The sequence below is a fragment of the Labrus mixtus genome, chromosome 8, assembly GCF_963584025.1.
Source record: "Labrus mixtus chromosome 8, fLabMix1.1, whole genome shotgun sequence".
Classification (NCBI taxonomy): domain Eukaryota; kingdom Metazoa; phylum Chordata; class Actinopteri; order Labriformes; family Labridae; genus Labrus; species Labrus mixtus.
The window spans coordinates 24,729,168-24,749,504 of record NC_083619.1 but is presented as its reverse complement, the minus strand read 5'-3'; the positions used below and the strand labels follow the sequence as shown (position 1 = coordinate 24,749,504).

Below are 20,337 nucleotides of genomic sequence, written 5' to 3'. Positions count from 1 at the left end.
CACACACACACACACACACACACACACACACACACACACCTCCTCCACAAGCCTTGCTTGATAATGTTTGTTGCTTAGATTAGTTTATAATAGTTATTTGTTTGATTAAGTTCATTGATTTTGGCTTGATGTTGCTTTGTTTAAATAAATTCTGTTATAATTTAAGAGAGCAGTTGTTTGTGATTACTGGTGTATTTGCATTGTGATATAAGCTGGGTGCGAAGGCTTTGTGTACGGATTTCACGCCTTCAATTTATTAAATATAGTTATTAATTATTAATAATATTATTAATTAAGTAACTAATTTGAGGCTGATTTGAGTGATATTTTGGTTATATTTCCCCGATTTCAGGGTGGTGCCCCAAACGAAATTAAACATAGTTTAATGATATTGTTATTTATATTATTAATGATTAAATATAATTATTAAAGAATATAACCAAAGTTGACTTGATACAACCCCAACACCACATTGGTAGAGAAGCAACATGACGCAAATTCTGAACTAATACGCGGACATAACTACACTTTCCACCCTTCAATGTCGTGAGTTGAAGGTTTATTTCTCTTGATTTGAATCCTCAAGTTGGATCCTTTTTTCCTTTGAAATGTCTCAAAAACACAAGATGAAACAATGACCTCTGAAGGGAGCAAAGAAAGTTGTAGTGCTGATTGTTGTCCTTCTATATGGCAGACAGCGTGAGACAACAGACAGCTTTCTAAAACGTGACAAACATCAACCAGTCTGCTGCTCTCACACACATTTAATATTCTGTTACCTGTCCTCTTGGGCCAATCAGAGAGGAGCTCAGTGCCAGATTGACTGAAGATAAATTCCTGATTTAGTTTTAGTCATTTCAGAGTCATATTAACAAAATACATTAAGAGAACTAAATCATTTATATTTTTCTACATAAACACTGACTCTCGAGTGAGAGGTTCACCTTCCGCTCGGCGTAGACATCAACATATATTAAAAATAATCTACATTGTAGCATTGGAGACGGTGTGCTCCATAACACTGATTTTCATTAAAATCTCTTAAAGAGTCCAACAGGATTTGATCAACCATACTAAAGTCCACTTGTTTATAATCATTCATCCATTTTGACCTCAGGACCTACAGTAACAAACTCTACACATCAAGAGAAATGAAATGGAGCTCAGAGAGAATTTATAAAAAAAAATTCACATCCTCAAAACATTAACCCAGTTTCAGTGTTTGTGGGTTTGACAGAAGAAGCAGCACATCGACAAGACTCGTTCTAACCCTGTGGTGTGTTTGTAACAGTGAAACAGAACACACACGTTGTAGCATCCAGGACAACAGAGGCTCGATCATGTTCATCTTTATGATTCTGGGTCTGCTGGCTGGCATCCAGGCACAAGGTAGGAGAAGAACATCATGTCATTATAATAATAATGAGAATAATTATTACTTTTAATTTGTGGGGAAAAGGACAAATAACAAAACTAAAAGTTAAATCATGTGATCATCTCCTGTAACTACAGATAGATTAGGGGGGAAACTATTTAATTGTACCAAAATAAACAATTCAATTATTCAGTACTTCATTATTTTCAACAATACTTTACATTTCATTAGTTGAGGGTATTTAGGGTATTAACTTTTTAGGTATTAAGTCTTTTCAAAAGGAAAATACGACGAGGGATTAGGGCCATGTTAAATTTTTTTTTTAATTTCGAAATTAAAATCGTAAATTTACGAGTGTAATCTCTTAAATTTACGAGTGTAATCTAGAAAATTAACGAGTTTGAGACCAGCCTACGCAAAATGATGAAAGTAGAACTCTTAAAGTCTTTTCCTCTACAGACAACTTCCTCCAAATCAGTGTGGTTCTTTCTTCAGTGTCTTGCAGTATCTTTTCAGGGTCCTGATATTTTATGACAATGTGAAGATGATGATGTGCCAAAAGCATGTGTAGTTTCATATCTGCATAAGTAAAACCCCAACACAACTATTTGTGTCTGTTATCGGTCTGCCTTGTTAAAGTGTCTCATGTGCAGAGACAGTTTGTGTCCTGTTGATCATTTTACAGATAAACAAGGTCATGAAAGTTGAAGTGAAACACAAGGAAGTAGTTTATTTCCTTATTAGTGAAACCTTTAGGACGAGATGCTCCACGTTTGTCATTTGAGAACAGGATGCTGCTGCTCTTCTGATATAGATTAAAATAACAACTTTATTCTTTTATTCTTTAAAGACTTTAAGACTTCTACTTTCATCATTTTCGCGCAGGCTGGTCTTGAACTTGTTCATTTATGAGATTAAACTCGTAAATGTATGACTTTAATCTCGTAAATTTACAATTTTAATCTTGTAAATTTACGACTTTAATGTCGATATTTTATTTTATTATTTTTTTAACGTGGCCCTAATCCTCCGTCGTAGGAAACAGCTTGCAATTTTATTTTATTTTATGTAAGGCAACAATTTAGATTTATTTTTGACGTTTGATGTTCAGCAGAAATAATACTGCAACAGTAATGCAAACAATGTAGTATATTATAAAAAGATGCATCTGTTTTCCCGGCCACTTGAAAAAGACTTCTCTGTTCCGTCTAATTTACAGATCAACATGAAGTGACCTCAGGTTTGAATTCATGATTACAAATAAATATGAGCTTCACTTGCGATACATGATTTTATCAGTTTGTGTGTTTGTATCTGTAATAAATGTAATCTAAGTGATGACATATTAACAAAGAGGGAGGGATTTTAAAGAATTTGCATGAAGTAATGACGAAGTGGAGAACCTTTATTACAGTAAATGTTTCATTATCTTTGTATATATTTATAAAAGTGTGAGACTTAAAACAGTTTCTCTCTAAAAGCATGCTGATGAAGCTTCAATGTTTTAAAAAAGAACCTCGTTCTCTGAAATAAGAGGAAAGAAAAGCCTAATTTTATCACTGAGCACAAGATAAGATATCCATAAGACGAGACGAGACAATAATGTATTTGTTGTCACAGCTTTGAGTTCTTACACAGGTGTGAGATGAGACAAGATGAGATAAGAAACTTTATTTATATATATAGATGGCTCCAAAATTAGAGCAAGAGAACAGTGTAAAAAACACAGCAGAGAATTAGATCAATTAAAATATAAAGTGTTAGAGGGATAAAAGCAAAGAAACAGTCCCTAACACAGCAACAATAATAAATAAAGTATTCTTCATGCTCCTTAAGTATGCATAATTAAAAAACATTATATTATATTACATATAATTAGTGATAAAATGTATGATATATAAATGTATTAATGTGAATGTAAGTCCAACATTCATTCCTGTTTTAGGTTTGTGTTTTTAACCTTCAGTCAGGTGATCATTTTCTGTGTTTGTCAAGAACTTTAAAATACAAGTAAACAAGTGATACATTGTTAACATGGAAATATTAATTAAAGTGTTTTTTTAATCATACACATGATTTTTATTTCTCTTCTTTCTGCAGGAACTCCTCGGTTTGTGCAGACAGGAACAGATTTACTTCTGGATGTGAAGAAACCTGTTGATCTGAAGGACATAGATTTATTTGCATGGAGTGTTGGCAGTGTTGCTGTTGTGAGACTAAATCATGGTCGCAAACCAACCTTTTCCCCAAATTATGCATCTAGAGCAGAATTGTCTGCACAAACTCACTCTCTACTGTTAAAGAACGTACAAAAGAGGGACAGTGGAGTTTACAGAGCGCGTGTTTTTGCTAACGATGCCATCACTGTAGCTGAATACAACGTCACAGTTCTGGGTACGTTTCTTTAATTTGAAAATATTGATACAGAGTTATTCCCTGTTGTAAAAAAGTCATCACACTTGCTTTGCTTCTTTCAGATCCAGTGTCTGGAGTGAAGCTGACAGTGAAACCCTGCAGCTCAGACTCCACTAACGTCACAATGATCTGCAGCACTGAGGACTCTCTCATCAGCAGCACGTTCACATGTAACAACCAAACCTGCTCTCACGAGGGAGGAGAGCGAGCAGAGATCATCACACCTGGTGCTTCTCTGGACGTCTACCTGGAGAACAGCTCAGTCATCTGTAACCATAGCAACCAGGTCAGCTCTACAAGGGACATCCAAAAGATTGAAGACTTTTGTGTAAAGCCTGAAGGTAAGAGTTAAAAACTAATCAACAATCTGACACTAATGCACAGTGAGGATTTTTGCCTGAATAATAACAAACAGATCATTTTCTCCAATTTTCTTTATTGTGTTTCAGCTATTGGCAGGTGATAAGATTTAGAATTTTAAAAAAAGTAATTGCCTAGGTGACAGAAACAGGGTCATGATTTAAGACCTACCAATGTCGACATGACATTTCCAAGGCCGGGTTTGTAATGCAGTTATCTCCATCCAAGTCTTTTTTTCTTAATAGGCTAAACAAAAATGATTAAATAATCCAGAAAAAATTATTTGCTACTGATTGGCTATGGCTTAGCTATGACTATTAATAGGCAAGACAAAACATCTTTTTAAAGTTGAAAAGATCACTGAAATGTATTCTCCACTATGACTTTAAAGGGGCAATATGTATCTTGGACATCTAGTGTTTGAAATTGGTACTGCAGTTCAATTAAAAACATGAACGAGAGCTGTCTGCCCCCTCCTCCCTAAAGTCAATGCTCATGAAGGTTGCCATGTCTCAGACACTGAAGCTTCAGTGTTTAGCCAGGTCTGCATCAGTCTGGAAACCTTTCTGCCTCTCCATTTTTCAAAAGCATCGCCAATATTTATCCTAGTTATACCTTGTTTCTGCTCACTTTAAAGTTTAAAGTTGTTATAGAACTTCCTCTTTGCCTTACTAATAATAAATGATGACTCATTAAATACTAAACTCAGGCTGGCACTTGAATGTGATTATTTGATTTGACACTAAAATGGCCATTAAAACGAGACCAACATCCCTCTTTACAAACTGTAATGATGAGCCCTTCATATGGTTATGTAAATCTTTAAACACTTTTATGCAAAGCTAAATGCTGTCAGTATGCAAAAAGAGGAACAACTGACTTGCTGCACCCTGTCCTGTTGTTGAATCACATTCTTGTTTAAGATCGGTTTGCATCACTTTTCTAATGAAACAATGTTTTTTTCTTTTTTTTTGGTCCAGAGTTATCTGGGGTTGGTTTCTCTATCTACAGGCTGAAGATATACGTGGTCTCGATCGGTCTGGTCATCATGATGTGTGCCGTCATCAGTGTTCACGTCGTAGAGAAGCTTAAGAAGAAAAAATAAACAACCACCTGTCCCCCAACAATCCTCTGTGGAGAGTTTGACCACTAGTAGCACAATGGAGCTACTTGTTTTCTTTTCTTTTTTGACTGAATATGTGTGACTTTTGTTTAAGCTGTGTGTATGTGAGTCTGCAGGGGGCACGGTGGTATATACACACTTATTTCACAGACTTCATGCTATTCCACTGATGGACTGTTGGTGGCGGTAAAACACAGAGAAATGAAGTTTGAGGAGGCAGAGGAAGAATATCAGCAAACATGGATGCAAATAATGAAGAGAGTAAAAATACCTGTACAATTCTGCTTTGACTTATTAAAGTTTATTAGGATAGAAGTGACTCTACAAAGCTGGTTCAGTTTCATGTAGAAAAACTTAGAGACAGTAATACATGCTTTTATTTCCTCTCGTTTAGATTACTGTAACTCTCAGTACACACGTCTATATCAACAGAGTCTACACAAGTTACAGCTGGTCCAGAACGCAGCAGCCCGACTCCTCACCAAAACTAAAAAGAGAGACCACATCACTCCTGTTTTAGCCTCCCTTCATTAGCTCCCAGTACATTTTAGAATTGATTTTAAGGGTTTTATTGTTCACTTATAAAGCACGCTCTGGACTAGCACCAAAGTAAATATCTGATCTACTTACATGCCCGGTCGTAACCTGAGGTCATCAATCAGCCAAGGCACTGCTCGCCATTCCACAATCGAGGCTGAGGACCAAAGGTGACCAGGTCTTCTCCATCAGGGACCCCTGAAGTGGCGTCATTAGCCCGCCTCATGTTATTGACCCTAACCCACTCACTTTACTAACAGAGTTTTATCAGCTGGAATATGTATTCCTAAAAGACTCACAGGACCATTTGATCATTTAACCGGAGCCTGGCACGGTGTCTGAACACTTTTTTCCTTCAATGATTCAAGTTTAAGAATACAACATTTTTCATAGTTTGGTTTCAATCCAGATAAAGAGGCAAAACAATGTAGCTCAACAACAATACTCCTTTTCATTATTACCATTTGTGGAACTTGTGTTGGTTAATCTCCCACTCTTTTGTATTATTTATTTTTTTTAATCATTCCCTTCCTCACGTTTCTCTTCTATTTGATTTTATTTTCATTGTGTAAAGCACTTTGTAACCTTGTTTTGAAACGTGCCAGATAAATTAAGTGTTATTAAAAAGTATGATCAGGTCAAATAAATGACACTTACTCATGCATCTGCTTGTTCTGTGTTCATTCAATTTGTTTGTTTTCAGATGGAACTATAAAAGTTCAGTCTTCTTTATGTTGCACACAGGAAATGCACAACATGTTAAATATAGACCAACGAGAGAGAACAAAGGAGTGGTTTTAACCACATTGATAGAGAGAAGCAACATGACGCAAATTCTGAACTAATACGCGGACATAACTACACTTTCCACCCTTCAGTGTCGTGAGTTGAAGGTTTATTTCTCTTGATTTGAATCCTCAAGTTGGATCCTTTTTTCCTTTGAAATGTCTCAAAAACACAAGATGAAACAATGACCTCTGAAGGGAGCAAAGAAAAACAAGTTGTAGAGCTGATTGTTCTACTTCTATATGGCAGATAAATAACGAACATCAACCAGTCTGCTGCTCTCACACACATTTAATATCCTGTTACCTGTCCTCTTGGGCCAATCAGAGAGGAGCTCAGTGCCAGATTGACTGCAGGTGTACTCTATCTCACCTCCTCTGGAGTAAATCGAGTATGATTGAACAAAGGAAAAAAACAAGTTAAATTCCTGACTTAGTTTTAGTCATTTCAGAGTCACAAAGTACGTTAAGAGAACTAAATCATTTATATTTTTCTACATAAACACTGACTCTCGAGTGAGAGGTTCACCTTCCTCTCGGCGTAGACATCAACATATATTAAAAATAATCTACATTGTAGCATTGGAGACGATGTGCTCCATAACACTGATTTTCATTAAAATCTCTAAAAGAGTCCAACAGGATTTGATCAACCATACTAAAGTCCACGTGTTTATAATCTTTCATCCATTTTGACCTCAGGACCTACAGTAACAAACTCTACACATCAAGAGAAATGAAATGGAGCTCAGAGAGAAGTTATAAAAAAATTTCACATCCTCAAAACATTAACTCAGTTTCAGTGTTTGTGGGTTTGACAGAAGAAGCAGCACGTCGACAAGGCTCGCTCTAACCCTGTGGTGTGTTTGTAACAGTGAAACAGAACACACACGTTGTAGCATCCAGGACAACAGAGGCTCGATCATGTTCATCTTTATGATTCTGGGTCTGCTGGCTGGCATCCAGGCACAAGGTAGGAGAAGAACATCATCTTATTATAATAATAATGAGAATAATTATTACTTTTAATTTGTGGGGAAAAGGACAAATAACAAAACTAAAAGTTAAATCATGTGATCATCTCCTGTAACTACAGATAGATTAGGGGGAAAACTATTTAATTGCAACAAAATAAACGATTCAATTATTCAATTCTCAAGTTTTTTTAACTATATTTTACATTTCATTAGTTGAGGGTATTTAGGGTTTAATCTCACGTTTTATTAGAGAACAGGAATGAGTCTTTTCAAAAAGAAACAGTTTCACTATTTTATTTTATTTAACACAACTTAGATTTTTTTTTGACGTTTTTATGTTCGGCAAACATAATACTGCAACAGTAATGCAAACAATGTAATGTTTATTATAAAAAGATGCAGCTGTTTTCCCGGCCACATGAAAAAGACTTCTCTGCTCCGTCTAATTTACAGATCAACATGAAGTGACCTCAGGTTTGAATTCATGATTACAAATAAATATGAGCTTCTCTTGCGATACATGATTTTATCAGTTTGTGTGTTTGTATCTGTAATAAATGTAATCTAAGTGATGACATATTAAGAAAGAGGGATGGATTTTAAAGAATTTGCATGAAGGAAAGACAAAGTGGAAAACCTTTATTACAGTAAATGTTTCATTGTCTTTGTATATATTTATAAAAGTGTGAGACTTAAAACAGTTTCTCTCTAAAAGCATGCTGATGAAGCTTCAATTTTTTAAAAAAAGAACCTCGTTCTCTGAAATAAGAGGAAAGAAAAGCCTAATTTTATCACTGAGCACAAGATAAGATATCCATAAGACGAGACGAGACAATAATGTATTTGTTTTCACAGCTTTGAGACGAGATAAGATAAGAAACTTTATTTATATATAGATGGCTCCAAAATTAGAGCAAGAGAACAGTGTAAAAAACACAGCAGAGAATTAGATCAATTAAAATATAAAGTGTTAGAGGGATAAATGCAAAGAAACAGTCCCTAACACAGCAACAATAATAAGTATTCTTCACGCTCCTTTTCAAACATTTAACTAGAAATTTTTGTTTTCTTACGCACGATTCTTTTATGGGTTTGTTTGTTTTGTTTTTTTGACAATAAAAAAGAAAGTACATGTTCGAAATAGAGACTTCAATCAATCAATGCAAGTATGCATAATTTATTATATATAATTAATAATAAAATATATGATATATAAATGTATTAATGTGAATGTAACTACAACATTCATTCCTGTTTTAGGTTTGTGTTTTTAACCTTCAGTCAGGTGATCATTTTCTGTGTTTGTCAAGAACTTTAAGATACAAGTAAACAAGTGATACATTGTTAACATGGAAATATTGATTGAAGTTTTTTTAATCATACACATGATTTTTATTTCTCTTCTTTCTGCAGTGACTCCTCGGTTTGTGCAGACAGGAACAGATTTACTTCTGGATGTGAAGAAACCTGTTGATCTGAAGGACATAGATTTATTTACATGGAGTGTCAATGGCAGTGTTGCTGTTGTGAGACTAAATCATGGTGGTAAACCAGTCATTTCCCCAAATTTTAAATCTAGAGCAGAATTGTCTGCACAAACTCACTCTCTACTGTTAAAGAACGTACAAAAGAGGGACAGCGGAGTTTACAGAGCACGTGTTGCTGCTGAGAGGAACTCAGATGTAGCTGAATACAACGTCACAGTTCTGGGTACGTTTCTTTAATTTGAAAATATTGATACAAAGTCGTTCCCTGTTGTAAAAAAAGTCATCACACTTGCTTTGCTTCTTTCAGATCCAGTGTCTGGAGTGAAGCTGACAGTGAAACTCTGCAGCTCAGACTCCACTAACGTCACAGTGATCTGCAGCACTGAGGACTCTCTCATCAGCAGCACGTTCACAGGTGACACACAAACCTGCTCTCACGAGGGAGGAGAGCGAGCAGAGATCATCACACCTGGTGGTTCTCTGGACGTCTACCTGGAGCACGGCTCAGTCATCTGTAACCATAGCAACCAGGTCAGCTATACAAGGGACATCCAAAAGATTGAAGATCTTTGTAGAAAGCCTGAAGGTAAGAGTTAAAAACTACAATTTGACGCTAATACAATGAACAGTGTGGATTGTAGCCTAAATAAAAAACAACAGATCACCTTTTTTTGGTGAAACAATATGATTCTTTCTCCAGATTTTTTTGTAAAATAATAATAAAATATATTATTAATATTGCTAGAAATAATTGCCTAGGAGACAGAAATAAGGTCACGATTAAAGACCAACCAATGTTGACATTTTCATGGCCCAATTTGTAATGCAGAGTTATCTCAGTCCATGTTATTTTTTAATAAACAAAAATCATTGAATCTTCCAGAAAAAAAAATTTGATTTGCTATATAAATTTACTAACTATGTTGAAAAGATCACTGACATTTATTCTCCACTATGACTTTAATGGTGCAATATGTAACTCTGACACCTAGTGTTTAAAACGGGTACTGCAGTCCAAATCCAAAACATTGGAGAGAACTCTTTCTGCGTCCTCCGTAGATGAAGCGATGCATCTAATCCTGTCCCGAGGTTTCTAACAAATCTCCTCCTCTCTTATTGCCGACTCATGTTCTGTTAAACTGTGGCTGGTAAAATGTCAAAGGATCTTCCTGTTTGCATGTAAATCACTGGTGAGAGTCCAACCCTCCTACAGCAGTGACAGGCACCAACAATAACCTTATATGGTCATTGTTGATCTGGTTTAGTTTGGTCGTCATAGAAAGAGGCAAACATGAAGAACTTCCCTTTTTCTTTTCACCAATGCAGTTTAAAGTTGTTATAGAACTTCCCCTTTGCCCTACTTATAATAAATGATAATGAATCATTAAATACTGAGCTCAGGCTGATACTTGAATGTGATTATTTGATTTGACACTAAAATGGCCATTAAAGAGGTCATGTTATCCCCCTTTTTCACCTTTCCAAACAGTCCCCCTGTGGTCTAAATGAAACATCTGTGCTGTGCTTTGGTCAAAATATAACATGAATCAAGCACCAAAGGAGGTTTGTGACCCTGTATAAACCAGCTCTCTCAGAACGCTCCGTTTTGGTGTGTGTGTCTCTTTAAATGCAATGACCCCCCCTGAGTTTTCCCTGTAGACATCACTCCTCTGTAGTGAGAATAAAAATGGCGGACCTGCTCAAAAGTTTTGTTCTAGGCTGGGGGTGTAGTCTATGGGTGGAGATACCAGGGGAGGGGAGGGGTTGTTTTTTTTTGCCAGAATCCCACTATGACATCACAAGGAGAGCAAATGTGAAACAGAGCATTTTTCTCTGTGTTGTAAGACTTATGCAGACCACAAACAAAGGATTGGATGGATTTATTTCACATTTTGTGGGTCGGTAGACACTCAGGGTACCCAAATATATGTTCAGAAACACTGTCAAAGTGGATTTTTCATAATATGTCCCCTTTAAAACGAGACCAACGTTGATCATCACAAACTGTCGAACTGTTTCTTTAAATCAAAGCTAAATGCTGTCAGTCTGCAAACGAGACCAACATCCCTCTTTACAAACAGTAATGATGAGCCCTTCATATGGTTATGTACAATTTTCAACACTTTCATGTAAAGCTAAATGCTGTCAGTATGCAAAAAGAGGAACAACTGACTTGCTGCACCCTGTCCTGTTGTTGAATCACATTCTTGTTTAAGATCGGTTTGCATCACTTTTCTAATGAAACAATGTTTTTGTTTTTTTTTGGTCCAGAGATATCTGGGGTTGGTTTCTCTATCTACAGGCTGAAGATATACGTGGTCTCGATCGGTCTGGTCATCATGATGTGTGCCGTCATCAGTGTTCACGTCGTAGAGAAGCTTAAGAAGAAAAAATAAACAACCACCTCTCCCCCAACAATCCTCTGTGGAGAGTTTGACCACTAGTAGCACAATGGAGCTACTTGTTTTCTTTTCTTTTTTGACTGAATATGTGTGACTTTTGTTTAAGCTGTGTGTATGTGAGTCTGCAGGGGGCACGGTGGTATATACACACTTATTTCACAGACTTCATGCTATTCCACTGATGGACTGTTGGTGGCGGTAAAACACAGAGAAATGAAGTTTGAGGAGGCAGAGGAAGAATATCAGCAAACATGGATGCAAATAATGAAGAGAGTAAAAATACCTGTACAATTCTGCTTTGACTTATTAAAGTTTATTAGGATAGAAGTGACTCAGCACTTTTGTAAAGCTTCATAGACATATTATAAATACCTTTTTTATCAATAAAATTAATGTAAAAAAAAAAAAAAAGCAATCACATTGTTTCTTTACTATACACACAGTTCATCCATCATAAAATGCTATCATTTCCCTCCATCCATTATTCGGGGTTGCGAGTGGGAGTGCTGGAGCCGATCCCCGCTGTCATTAGCTGAGAGGCGGGGTAAACCCTGGACTGTTCCCAGTTAATCACAGGGCAAAATGATTTTATTTCTTAAATTAAATTGTTTACATTGGCCTCTTGTAAATAAATTCATTGCTCAGAGTTGATGTTAAAAGGTTTTTGAGGATGATACAGGATGAACATAAAATGCAATATTTGTAATGTTGTTTGTCCTATTTACAATATTAATAATGATTATTATAAAATATTAATCAATGATATTTCACAGTATTTGTCCAAGCATCATATTGGACCCTCAGTAATAAACTCTCACTCTATAATATGTTGTGAAGCTACAGTAATAACAAAAGCATTGTACATATATTGTACGCATCGATATATTGGATGGATAATGGCTAATAGGTGAGAGAGTTCGATGTGTTTGGTGTTAATTCACTTGTTTTATTGTTTCTTTTTGCTGACATGAAGTTCAGTGTGAAGCAGTAAACTTATTCATTCATTCTTTAAATGAGCTACACAAGCTGAGGAGATCATCATGGACAAGCCAACATGGGGTATAGTGTCAGGCCAAACTTACTTTTTACATTCTGCATGGTAAAGGTTCATGTTGAGTGATACATTTGCTTTAAAAAAAAGCTGGATGAGATTTATTTTATTTTATTTTATCTTTATTCACATTAAGCTTTAAAGGAACATTTGATAAGAAGCATCAAGATGATCAAATATTTGCAAAAACACAAATTAGCAAAAAACTATGTAAAAAAAAATAGAACGTAACATTTGAAATATATACAGTAAATTAATTTCAAAAATTAAAATATCTACATCAAAACAGTTCTATTGTATGTGTCACCTGATTGTTAACAGCAAAGGTGTCTCCATATAGCATGTGACATAAATGATCTCTATAAACATATAATTTATGCAGCTTCATTGGCTCCTGGTTAAACATCGCATGACCTTCAAAATTCTGCTCCTCACCTTCAAGGCCATCCACAACCTCGCTGCATTCAACTCACTGCACCACCCACCCGTCTGTCGACCATGGGGGTCCAGGGCCTTCAGCCGCTTCATCTCGTTTTCAAGGGAGGTCCAACCCACCAGAACATTCATTCTGTATTGCTACTCCACCCACACAATGTAAACAGGCACAAGATTTCACATCACATATTAACTATTAACATTGTAAGTATTGACACTAATGATGGTAATTACAAAGATTACTGTACAATCAGAAGCCTCCTTATTAAGGGAGCAGGAAGAAATTATTATTGGAAGCAGTGGAAGGACGATTTAATAAAAAATAAAAAAAGTTAATTGTTCATAGGTTATCTGATGCCAGTCAGAAGGTGCTTGTTGTTATAATTCATAATAAAATCAGCAATCTGACTGTAGTTGGGTCTTTCAACTTCATTGCATGACTCAAGTAGCTAGTCCACGACCGACGCACAGAAAAAGAAGACGCAGTCAGAAGTCCTTCACTGCTACTAAACTAAACTAAACTAAAGTGGTCATTCCTGCAAGAGAAGTGTGTTGAAGACATCATATTGAACTGTTTCAGGACTTTGGAGGTTTTTCCACCGTTGCATACAGGCTCTCTGGCTGAGCGTTGTCTCTGGGCTGAGTGGGTGCTTCCGAGTCGATGGAAGGCCCCAACAAGGAGTAGATGGTGGGTTGAGGACCAGCTGGGGCATCATTTGTTGGTCTCTGCTTCAGATGAAGGTCTGTATTCACAGCCTTTAACACACAACATAAGAATGGTTATTTTGCTATTTCATATCCTTTGTGATTTCAAATTGGGCTTTTATAATGTATTAGCACTGAAATAAATAACAGCCCATGAACTCCTTAACAGACATATAATCCTTCATATTAAGTGAGAAGATAAAAACTGTTGCTTCAGCCCAGACTTCTTGTACAAGCATGTTAGTACAATTTATCAAACAGAAAGCTACTGCTACATTATTTGTCTGATTTGCGATTGAGAAAACATCCCACAAAGACTCAGTTACAGTCAGGTCATTAAAGGGATACTTCACACATTTGCATTAATCTTTGTATCATTAGAAACCTGGTAGTATTTTTGAATGGTCGTGCATCCTGCCCTCATTTTCCCCTGAGATGGGAAATCTTTGTATTTCTGAGTCTGAAAAGGAGCTTCCAGTGACGCAGAATTACAATTTTTGCGTCACTGGAAGCTGCTAGCGGTGTGAAACTACAACGCTAGTTCCTCATATTTTCGACCACTGAAGCTACAGACCAATCACAGATCAGTGGGTGGGAACTCACTCCCAGAATCGAAACTTAACGTCCGCCATATTGCTTGGAAGCTATGCTAACAGGCTCTATGGAGAAAGCTGATAATGGCGAAAAAAGTATGAATATAGCGGCGAGACGGCTGCTGCCGACAGACTGGTCTTGTGTGTCGGCTGCTGCGGCCGCCACTGGCCACAGAGGCACTATTTGCCTATGGACACAGACATAGAGTCTGTTTTCTGCCAGGAATTTCCAAGATCAATTCTGGAAGAAATCTCTGAATCAGTTGAGGAAACGGTCTTATGTGTTGAAGTAAATATGTCTGTAAATGTTTTTATTACTTTATTTCTACTGCTATACTGTATATTTTGGAGAAACTGTAACGATCGAATTGCCCTCTGGGATTAATAAAGTATTTCTGATTCTGAACGAGAGGACCTTAGTGGGAGTGGCCTGCGGTGCTGTGCATTCTGGGATTTGGTGTCTTTCATCAACATGAGCCAAAAAGACACTTTCTGTCTTTTCTCAGCCAAGAAGGCACCAACTTCAAAATGTATTTCACATTTCTACATATATGACCCAATGTCAACACAGATTCATGTTTCAATGGGTGAAGTATCCCTTTGAGTTCTGTGACTGAATTTGCTGGTTTGATGACGATCAGAAGGCTATTCGGTTCGACCTGCCACACAGAACCACAACACCCCATAACTTCAAAGGTTTAATACATTTACAACTGTTGGGAAGAAGTCGTCTGCATCTAGAAATTAGCTATGGTTTTTTACATCAGTTCTCAATCATTAATTTGTTTAAGAATTACTTCACTTCTGACTAATTTGAGAAATTGGCATTAAAAAATATTTCTCCTTACCTGAGGATCTTCATAGACTGTATTTTCCATGTTCTCTGCTTTATCTGCAGATCAGTCATAAAGAAACATGTTGAAACTACATTAACATTACTGGAGCTGATTACTTTCTGGATTTTTTTGGTGTGATTTTGAGAGTCACTTTTTCTACATTGAAAAATGTTTTCAGTTCATTTATTAATAGTAAGGAATGCAATCAAAATGCATAAACATTTTATAATGGGAACTCATTTTAATAATTTGTAAATGATAAACAGTTTTGAATTGCCATCCTCAAATGTTGTAAATTCATGTGAATTTAAAAGTTCTTTACATGTGATTTATTTTGTTAACATTGTGAATTGTTTATTTATTCTAACTCTAAGGTGTGGCTTCTAAGTGTAACTACTGTGCTGTCTTTATCAGATCGCCCTGATAAGAGGATTCACTCATAAGGGACGTCTTTTGAATGATAATAAAAACATCAACACAGGGGAGCAGAATGTAATCATCTGAAGGGTAAATTCAGTGTGAGGTAAACAATAAGGATTTTCTGATTTCACATTTAAATTCAGTTTAAATTAAAACTTAACTTACTTTGTTTTCTCCTTCAATGATAAATTCAAATTACAGCCAAAACAACAACAAGAGATAAGATGATGGCTACAACAATCGGTGTAACATTATTTGGGCCGCCGTTCAAAACTGTAAAGAAAACAGAAAGCCAGATTAGAAATTCATACTTGGCTGAACTCTTGCAGCATACCTGAGAGTGTGATATATCACCACAATCTCACAGACCTGATCTGTAGTAAAATATGAAATTGGTCTAATCAACCCTGAATGGATGGTGCCCTAAAGTCACAATTTAAAACTACATGGAAGGATAGTCACCTCCTGGTTTTACAGATCACCTTATACATTTCTGACATTGTATTTTTTTAAATAGATTGTTATCTCCTTTGGTGACCTGTTGTTACTGGCATGTAAATGTAATTCTTTACTTTGTCTTGACTTCTTTTAATAAGACTCTAAAGGCTGTGTGACTGAATTGACCATCAGGGGTTAATAACACATCTGAATCTAATAAAATCAATTTCATTGACAGTTTTTAGCTTTTAAACCATTAATGCTAGCCAATTTATATGTCAAATAATCTCTGCTTTGTATCATTTTTGCTGGAAAATTAAAACTATTTTGTCTCAAATGATATGGTTCAACTCCAATATATGAATTAGTCAATTACCTATCTCCTGGGAGATGTTTGTTGAAAATGGCATTATCTTTATAAATTATATAATTCATTTAAATGGAAAAATCTATTCATGTAAAATGTATTGTGAATTATTTGGAATAATTTGAAATAAATACCATCAGTTAGTATTTGCGATTCCTTTGGCTTGGAGGAAAACAATTAAAAGTACTGAAAGAAATATTTTGGTCTGTAGACCTCTAAACAAATGTATTTGTGGCTTAAAGGGAAAAATGAGAAATCATTTGATGCATACATTTTTCTTGAAGGGAAAATGATTTACATTATATATCCGACAAATTTCAAACTTACTTTGAGGGGATATTTGATACCCCTTTGCCATGGAGACAGGTGAATACTTTAACTTATATTTCTGTTATAGATACTAAATCACAATACTTTCAACTTAAAATTCTATACAACATCTTGCCTACAAGAAAAATGCTCTCAGAATGGGGTTTAGGATCCAAACTGTCGCTTCTGTAAATCTGAATCTGAAGACCTGCTGCATCTTTTTTGGTTTTGATCACATGTGGGGATTTTTTGTATGAGTGACACTGAAAAAAATGTCTAGCTCTTTATTCAGTATCGCTGAATGACAATGAGCCCTCAAACAATAATTCTTTGTGAATTAAAAATTGGATGTTCAGGTATTTTAATACAATTATTTTGTTGGGTAAGAGATTTATTTCTGAATTGAAAGGGAAAGAACGTTTGACGTTCCCTAATGTTCTCTTTTTTTTTAACATTATTTTACGTTAGAGGGCGTTATCACAGAGAGGGAACAATGAATGAAACAAATGAGATGGATCGCACTAAGGCCATGTTTAGAAGAATGATGAACATGATGACTGGTTTTGTTTTTTTTGTGTGATTTTTGTTAATGGTCCGTCACGTGTAAGTATAATGTTTTGTATATTGTGTGTATTGTTTTAATGTTTTACATAAAAAATAAAAACTAGTTTTATTGTTTTTAAACTCAATTGATTGACAAGCTAGCACTGATTAGTCTTTAATCATGGCAATGTTTCTGCTACAGTTATTTCATCAAAATGCATGAAAAAAATGATCTCCTACCAACACAGCTGAAACACAATGGAGAATATTTCTATCGTTGTTTCATCAAAAGAGAAATAAGTATCTGTATGTTTTTATTCAGGCTACAGTCCACACTGTTCATTTACGTCAAATTGTAGTTATTAACTCTTACCTTCAGGCTTTACACAAAAGTCTTCAATCTTTTGGATGTCCCTTGTAGAGCTGACCTGGTTGCTATGGTTACAGATGACTGAGCCGTTCTTCAGGTAGACGTCCAGAGAACCACCAGGTGTGATGATCTCTGCTCGCTCTCCTCCCTTGTGAGAGCAGGTTTGGTTGTCACATGTGAACGTGCTGTTGATGAGAGAGTCCTCAGTGCTGCAGATCACTGTGACGTTAGTGGAGTTTGAGCTGCAGGGTTTCACTGTCAGCTTCACTCCAGACACTGGATCTGAAAGAAGCAAAGCAGGTGTGATGACTTTTTTTACAACAGGGAATAACTCTGTATCAATATTTTCAAATTAAAGAAACGTACCCAGAACTGTGACGTTGTATTCAACTACATCTGAAATACTCGCACCAGAAACACGCGCTCTGTAAACTCCGCTGTCCCTCTTTTGTACGTTCTTTAACAGTAGAGAGTGATTTTGTGCAGACAATTCTGCTCTAGATTTAAAATTTGGAAAAATTGTTGGTTTACCACCATGATTTAGTCTCACAACAGCAACACTGCCAACAATCCATGTAAATAAATCTGTCTCCTTCAGAACAACAGGTTCCTGCACATCCAGAAGTAAATCTGTTCCTGTCTGCACAAACCGAGGAGTCACTGCAGAAAGAAGAGAAATAAAAATCATGTGTATGATTAAAAAAACACTTTAATCAATATTTCCATGTTAACAATGTATCACTTGTTTACTTGTATCTTAAAGTTCTTGACAAACACAGAAAATGATCACCTGACTGAAGGTTAAAGAGGACATATTATCCCCCTTTTCCCCCTTTTCAAACAGTCCCCCTGTGGTCTAAATGAAACATCTGTGCTGTGCTTTGATCAAAATATAACATGAATCAAGCACCAGAGGAGGTTTGTGACCCTGTTTTAACCAGCTCTCTCAGAACGCTCCGTTCTGGCGTGTGTGTCTCTTTAAATGCAATGAGCCCCCCCCCCCCCTGAGTTTTCCTGTTAGACATCACTCCTCTGTAGTGAGAACAAAAATGGCAGACCAGCACAAAAGTTTTGCACTAGGCTGGGGGTGGAGTCCATGGGTGGAGATATCAGGGGAGGGGAGGGGATTTTTTTTAACCAGAATCCCACTGTGACATCACAAGGAGAGCACATTTGAAACAGAGCATTTTTCTCTGTGTTGTAAGACTTATGCAGACCGCAAACAAAGGACTGGATGGGTTTATTTCACATTTTGTGGGTCGGTAGACACTCAGGTTACCCAAATATATGTTCAAAAACACTGTACAAGTGGATTTTTCATAACACGTCCCCTTTAAAAAACACAAACCTAAAACAGGAATGAATGTTTTAATATACATACTTTGTTAATCCCCAAGGGGAAATTCTGGTTTACACTCTGTTATTGAGAGACACGCTACTCACACACAAAGGCCAGATATACAAACATGCACAAACGGGAGCTATGAACAAAAGAGGTGTCAGAGTGGGACTGATACACAGTGAGCGCGTCATAGCTGTTTGGGGTTAAGGCCTTACTTAAGAACAATTTGGCCGCACGACCTGGAACGTCTCAAACAAACAGACGAACTCCCATACAACCTAGGTCCCTACACACTGAGCTACTACCGCCCATGATTCATGATTTGGATTTATACTGTAATTAGGCTACCGCTTATAATGATTAGTAACTACATGCTACAGTAATATAACAGAGTTCTTTACATTATGTAAAAACAAATTCTGCTCATGTTGTAAAATATTCTTAAAAATCTGTGTGTTTTTTGATTAAACATTTTTCTCAACATATCCAGGTAAATGTAACTGATGTAGAAACAGATATGAAGATTGTCACTTTCTCTATTTATATGGCTCGCAACAAACAGGACGACTAGAAGTGCAGCTAAAGGGGGCACTGCACAATCCCACTCAGGAAAACCACATTTAGTCAGGGTGTCTTTTCCTTCAGAGCATCACATCAGTGGTTTTTAATACCGCAATCTTTAGTTCAGATTTCAACACCATACTCCCCGCCAGCCTCCATTCCAAGCTGGTTGACATACTTTACTAAACACCTCCCTGAGTGCTTGGATCCTGGATCTTTGCATCAAACTGTAGAAAACACTAATGGAAGTCTTAACATCTCCAGTTCACTCAGTGATCACAAGCTCTAAAGTCTTTCACTTTGATTATTTACATTCAATCCACTGACCAGCCGCTGACAATAACAATCATTATGTCTCAGTTTAAAGTATGAAGGCCTTGTATAAATTCTCAGTGTTGCATTAATAAAAAAACAGATTACATTGTTAGATCTAACTATCATTAAAGCCGTGCAGAAGTACAGATATTTACAAAAGACACTTCAACAACAGGAAACATACACTAAATAAAGTTCTTACCTTGTGTAGCACATAAATGCAGCAGAGAAAAAGAGAAGAGAAGTACGAGGGGCCCCATTCTAAGAAATGAGCGACGAGCGGAAGTGATCTGGCTGTTTAGAGCTTATCACCTGCTTACTTCCTCATCTTTTTGTGAAACAGAGGATGATGTGTCGTTATTTGCATTGCCTGCATCAGACTTTCTTACAGCAGTTTGTGACTTTATGGAAGTAGTTAATCTTTAATCTGATGGTCTGGACTGCTGCAGACCATTTAGAGGCATCAGTATTAAAGGATTCAGTTTAATTTCCAAGAAAATGGAGGGTAGTTAAACGCAGGGACGTTACTGGGATGACAAAACTGGTTCACTGAGAAGTGTGGCCTGAAACAAATATCAATTTATGATCCTT

General features: G+C 36.4%; 3 protein-coding genes across 5 annotated transcripts in view; 2 read left to right on the top strand and 1 right to left on the bottom strand.

The window, feature by feature from the left end:
• Positions 1–20,080, bottom strand: part of LOC132979516 (uncharacterized) — a 358,936-nt gene extending 338,856 nt beyond the window's left edge. Inside the window, exons 1-5 of one of the 3 annotated variants that reach the window (XM_061045386.1) lie at positions 19,949–20,080; positions 17,895–18,188; positions 17,532–17,810; positions 15,658–15,774; positions 11,689–13,690 (exon numbers count right to left, since the gene is read on the bottom strand). In XM_061045386.1, coding sequence (XP_060901369.1) covers positions 15,692–15,774; positions 17,532–17,810; positions 17,895–18,188; positions 19,949–20,006 — 714 coding nt within the window. In that variant the 5' untranslated portion in view covers positions 20,007–20,080 and the 3' untranslated portion in view covers positions 11,689–13,690; positions 15,658–15,691. Of the gene's footprint in view, positions 1–11,688; positions 13,704–15,657; positions 15,775–17,531; positions 17,811–17,894; positions 18,189–19,948 lie in introns of those variants that run through there. The other 2 variants (XM_061045385.1, XM_061045387.1) reach the window with 2 other exon arrangements.
• LOC132979511 (uncharacterized) lies at positions 1,249–11,757 on the top strand. Its single transcript, XM_061045376.1, has 6 exons — positions 1,249–1,389; positions 3,476–3,769; positions 3,853–4,131; positions 8,986–9,282; positions 9,367–9,645; positions 11,331–11,757. Exons 1-6 carry the CDS (start codon positions 1,341–1,343, stop codon positions 11,453–11,455), a joined length of 1,323 nt encoding a protein of 440 aa, XP_060901359.1. The 5' UTR covers positions 1,249–1,340; the 3' UTR covers positions 11,456–11,757.
• The window catches only part of LOC132979517 (uncharacterized), a 19,393-nt gene continuing 6,492 nt past the window's right edge, over positions 7,437–20,337 (top strand). Inside the window, exon 1 of the mRNA XM_061045388.1 lies at positions 7,437–7,568. The gene's annotated coding sequence lies outside the window, so the exon portion shown is untranslated. The remainder of the gene's footprint in view (positions 7,569–20,337) is intronic.

What these genes read in the sequence shown, in the direction of transcription:
- LOC132979511 (XM_061045376.1), top strand. Translation starts at nt 1,341, where the DNA reads ATGTTCATCTTTATGATTCTGGGTCTGCTGGCTGGCATCCAGGCACAA. An exon ending in ATACAACGTCACAGTTCTGG is followed by an intron (nt 3,770 to 3,852) that starts GTACGTTTCTTT and finishes TGCTTCTTTCAG; the next exon opens with ATCCAGTGTCTGGAGTGAAG. An exon ending in TCTTTGTAGAAAGCCTGAAG is followed by an intron (nt 9,646 to 11,330) that starts GTAAGAGTTAAA and finishes TTTTTGGTCCAG; the next exon opens with AGATATCTGGGGTTGGTTTC.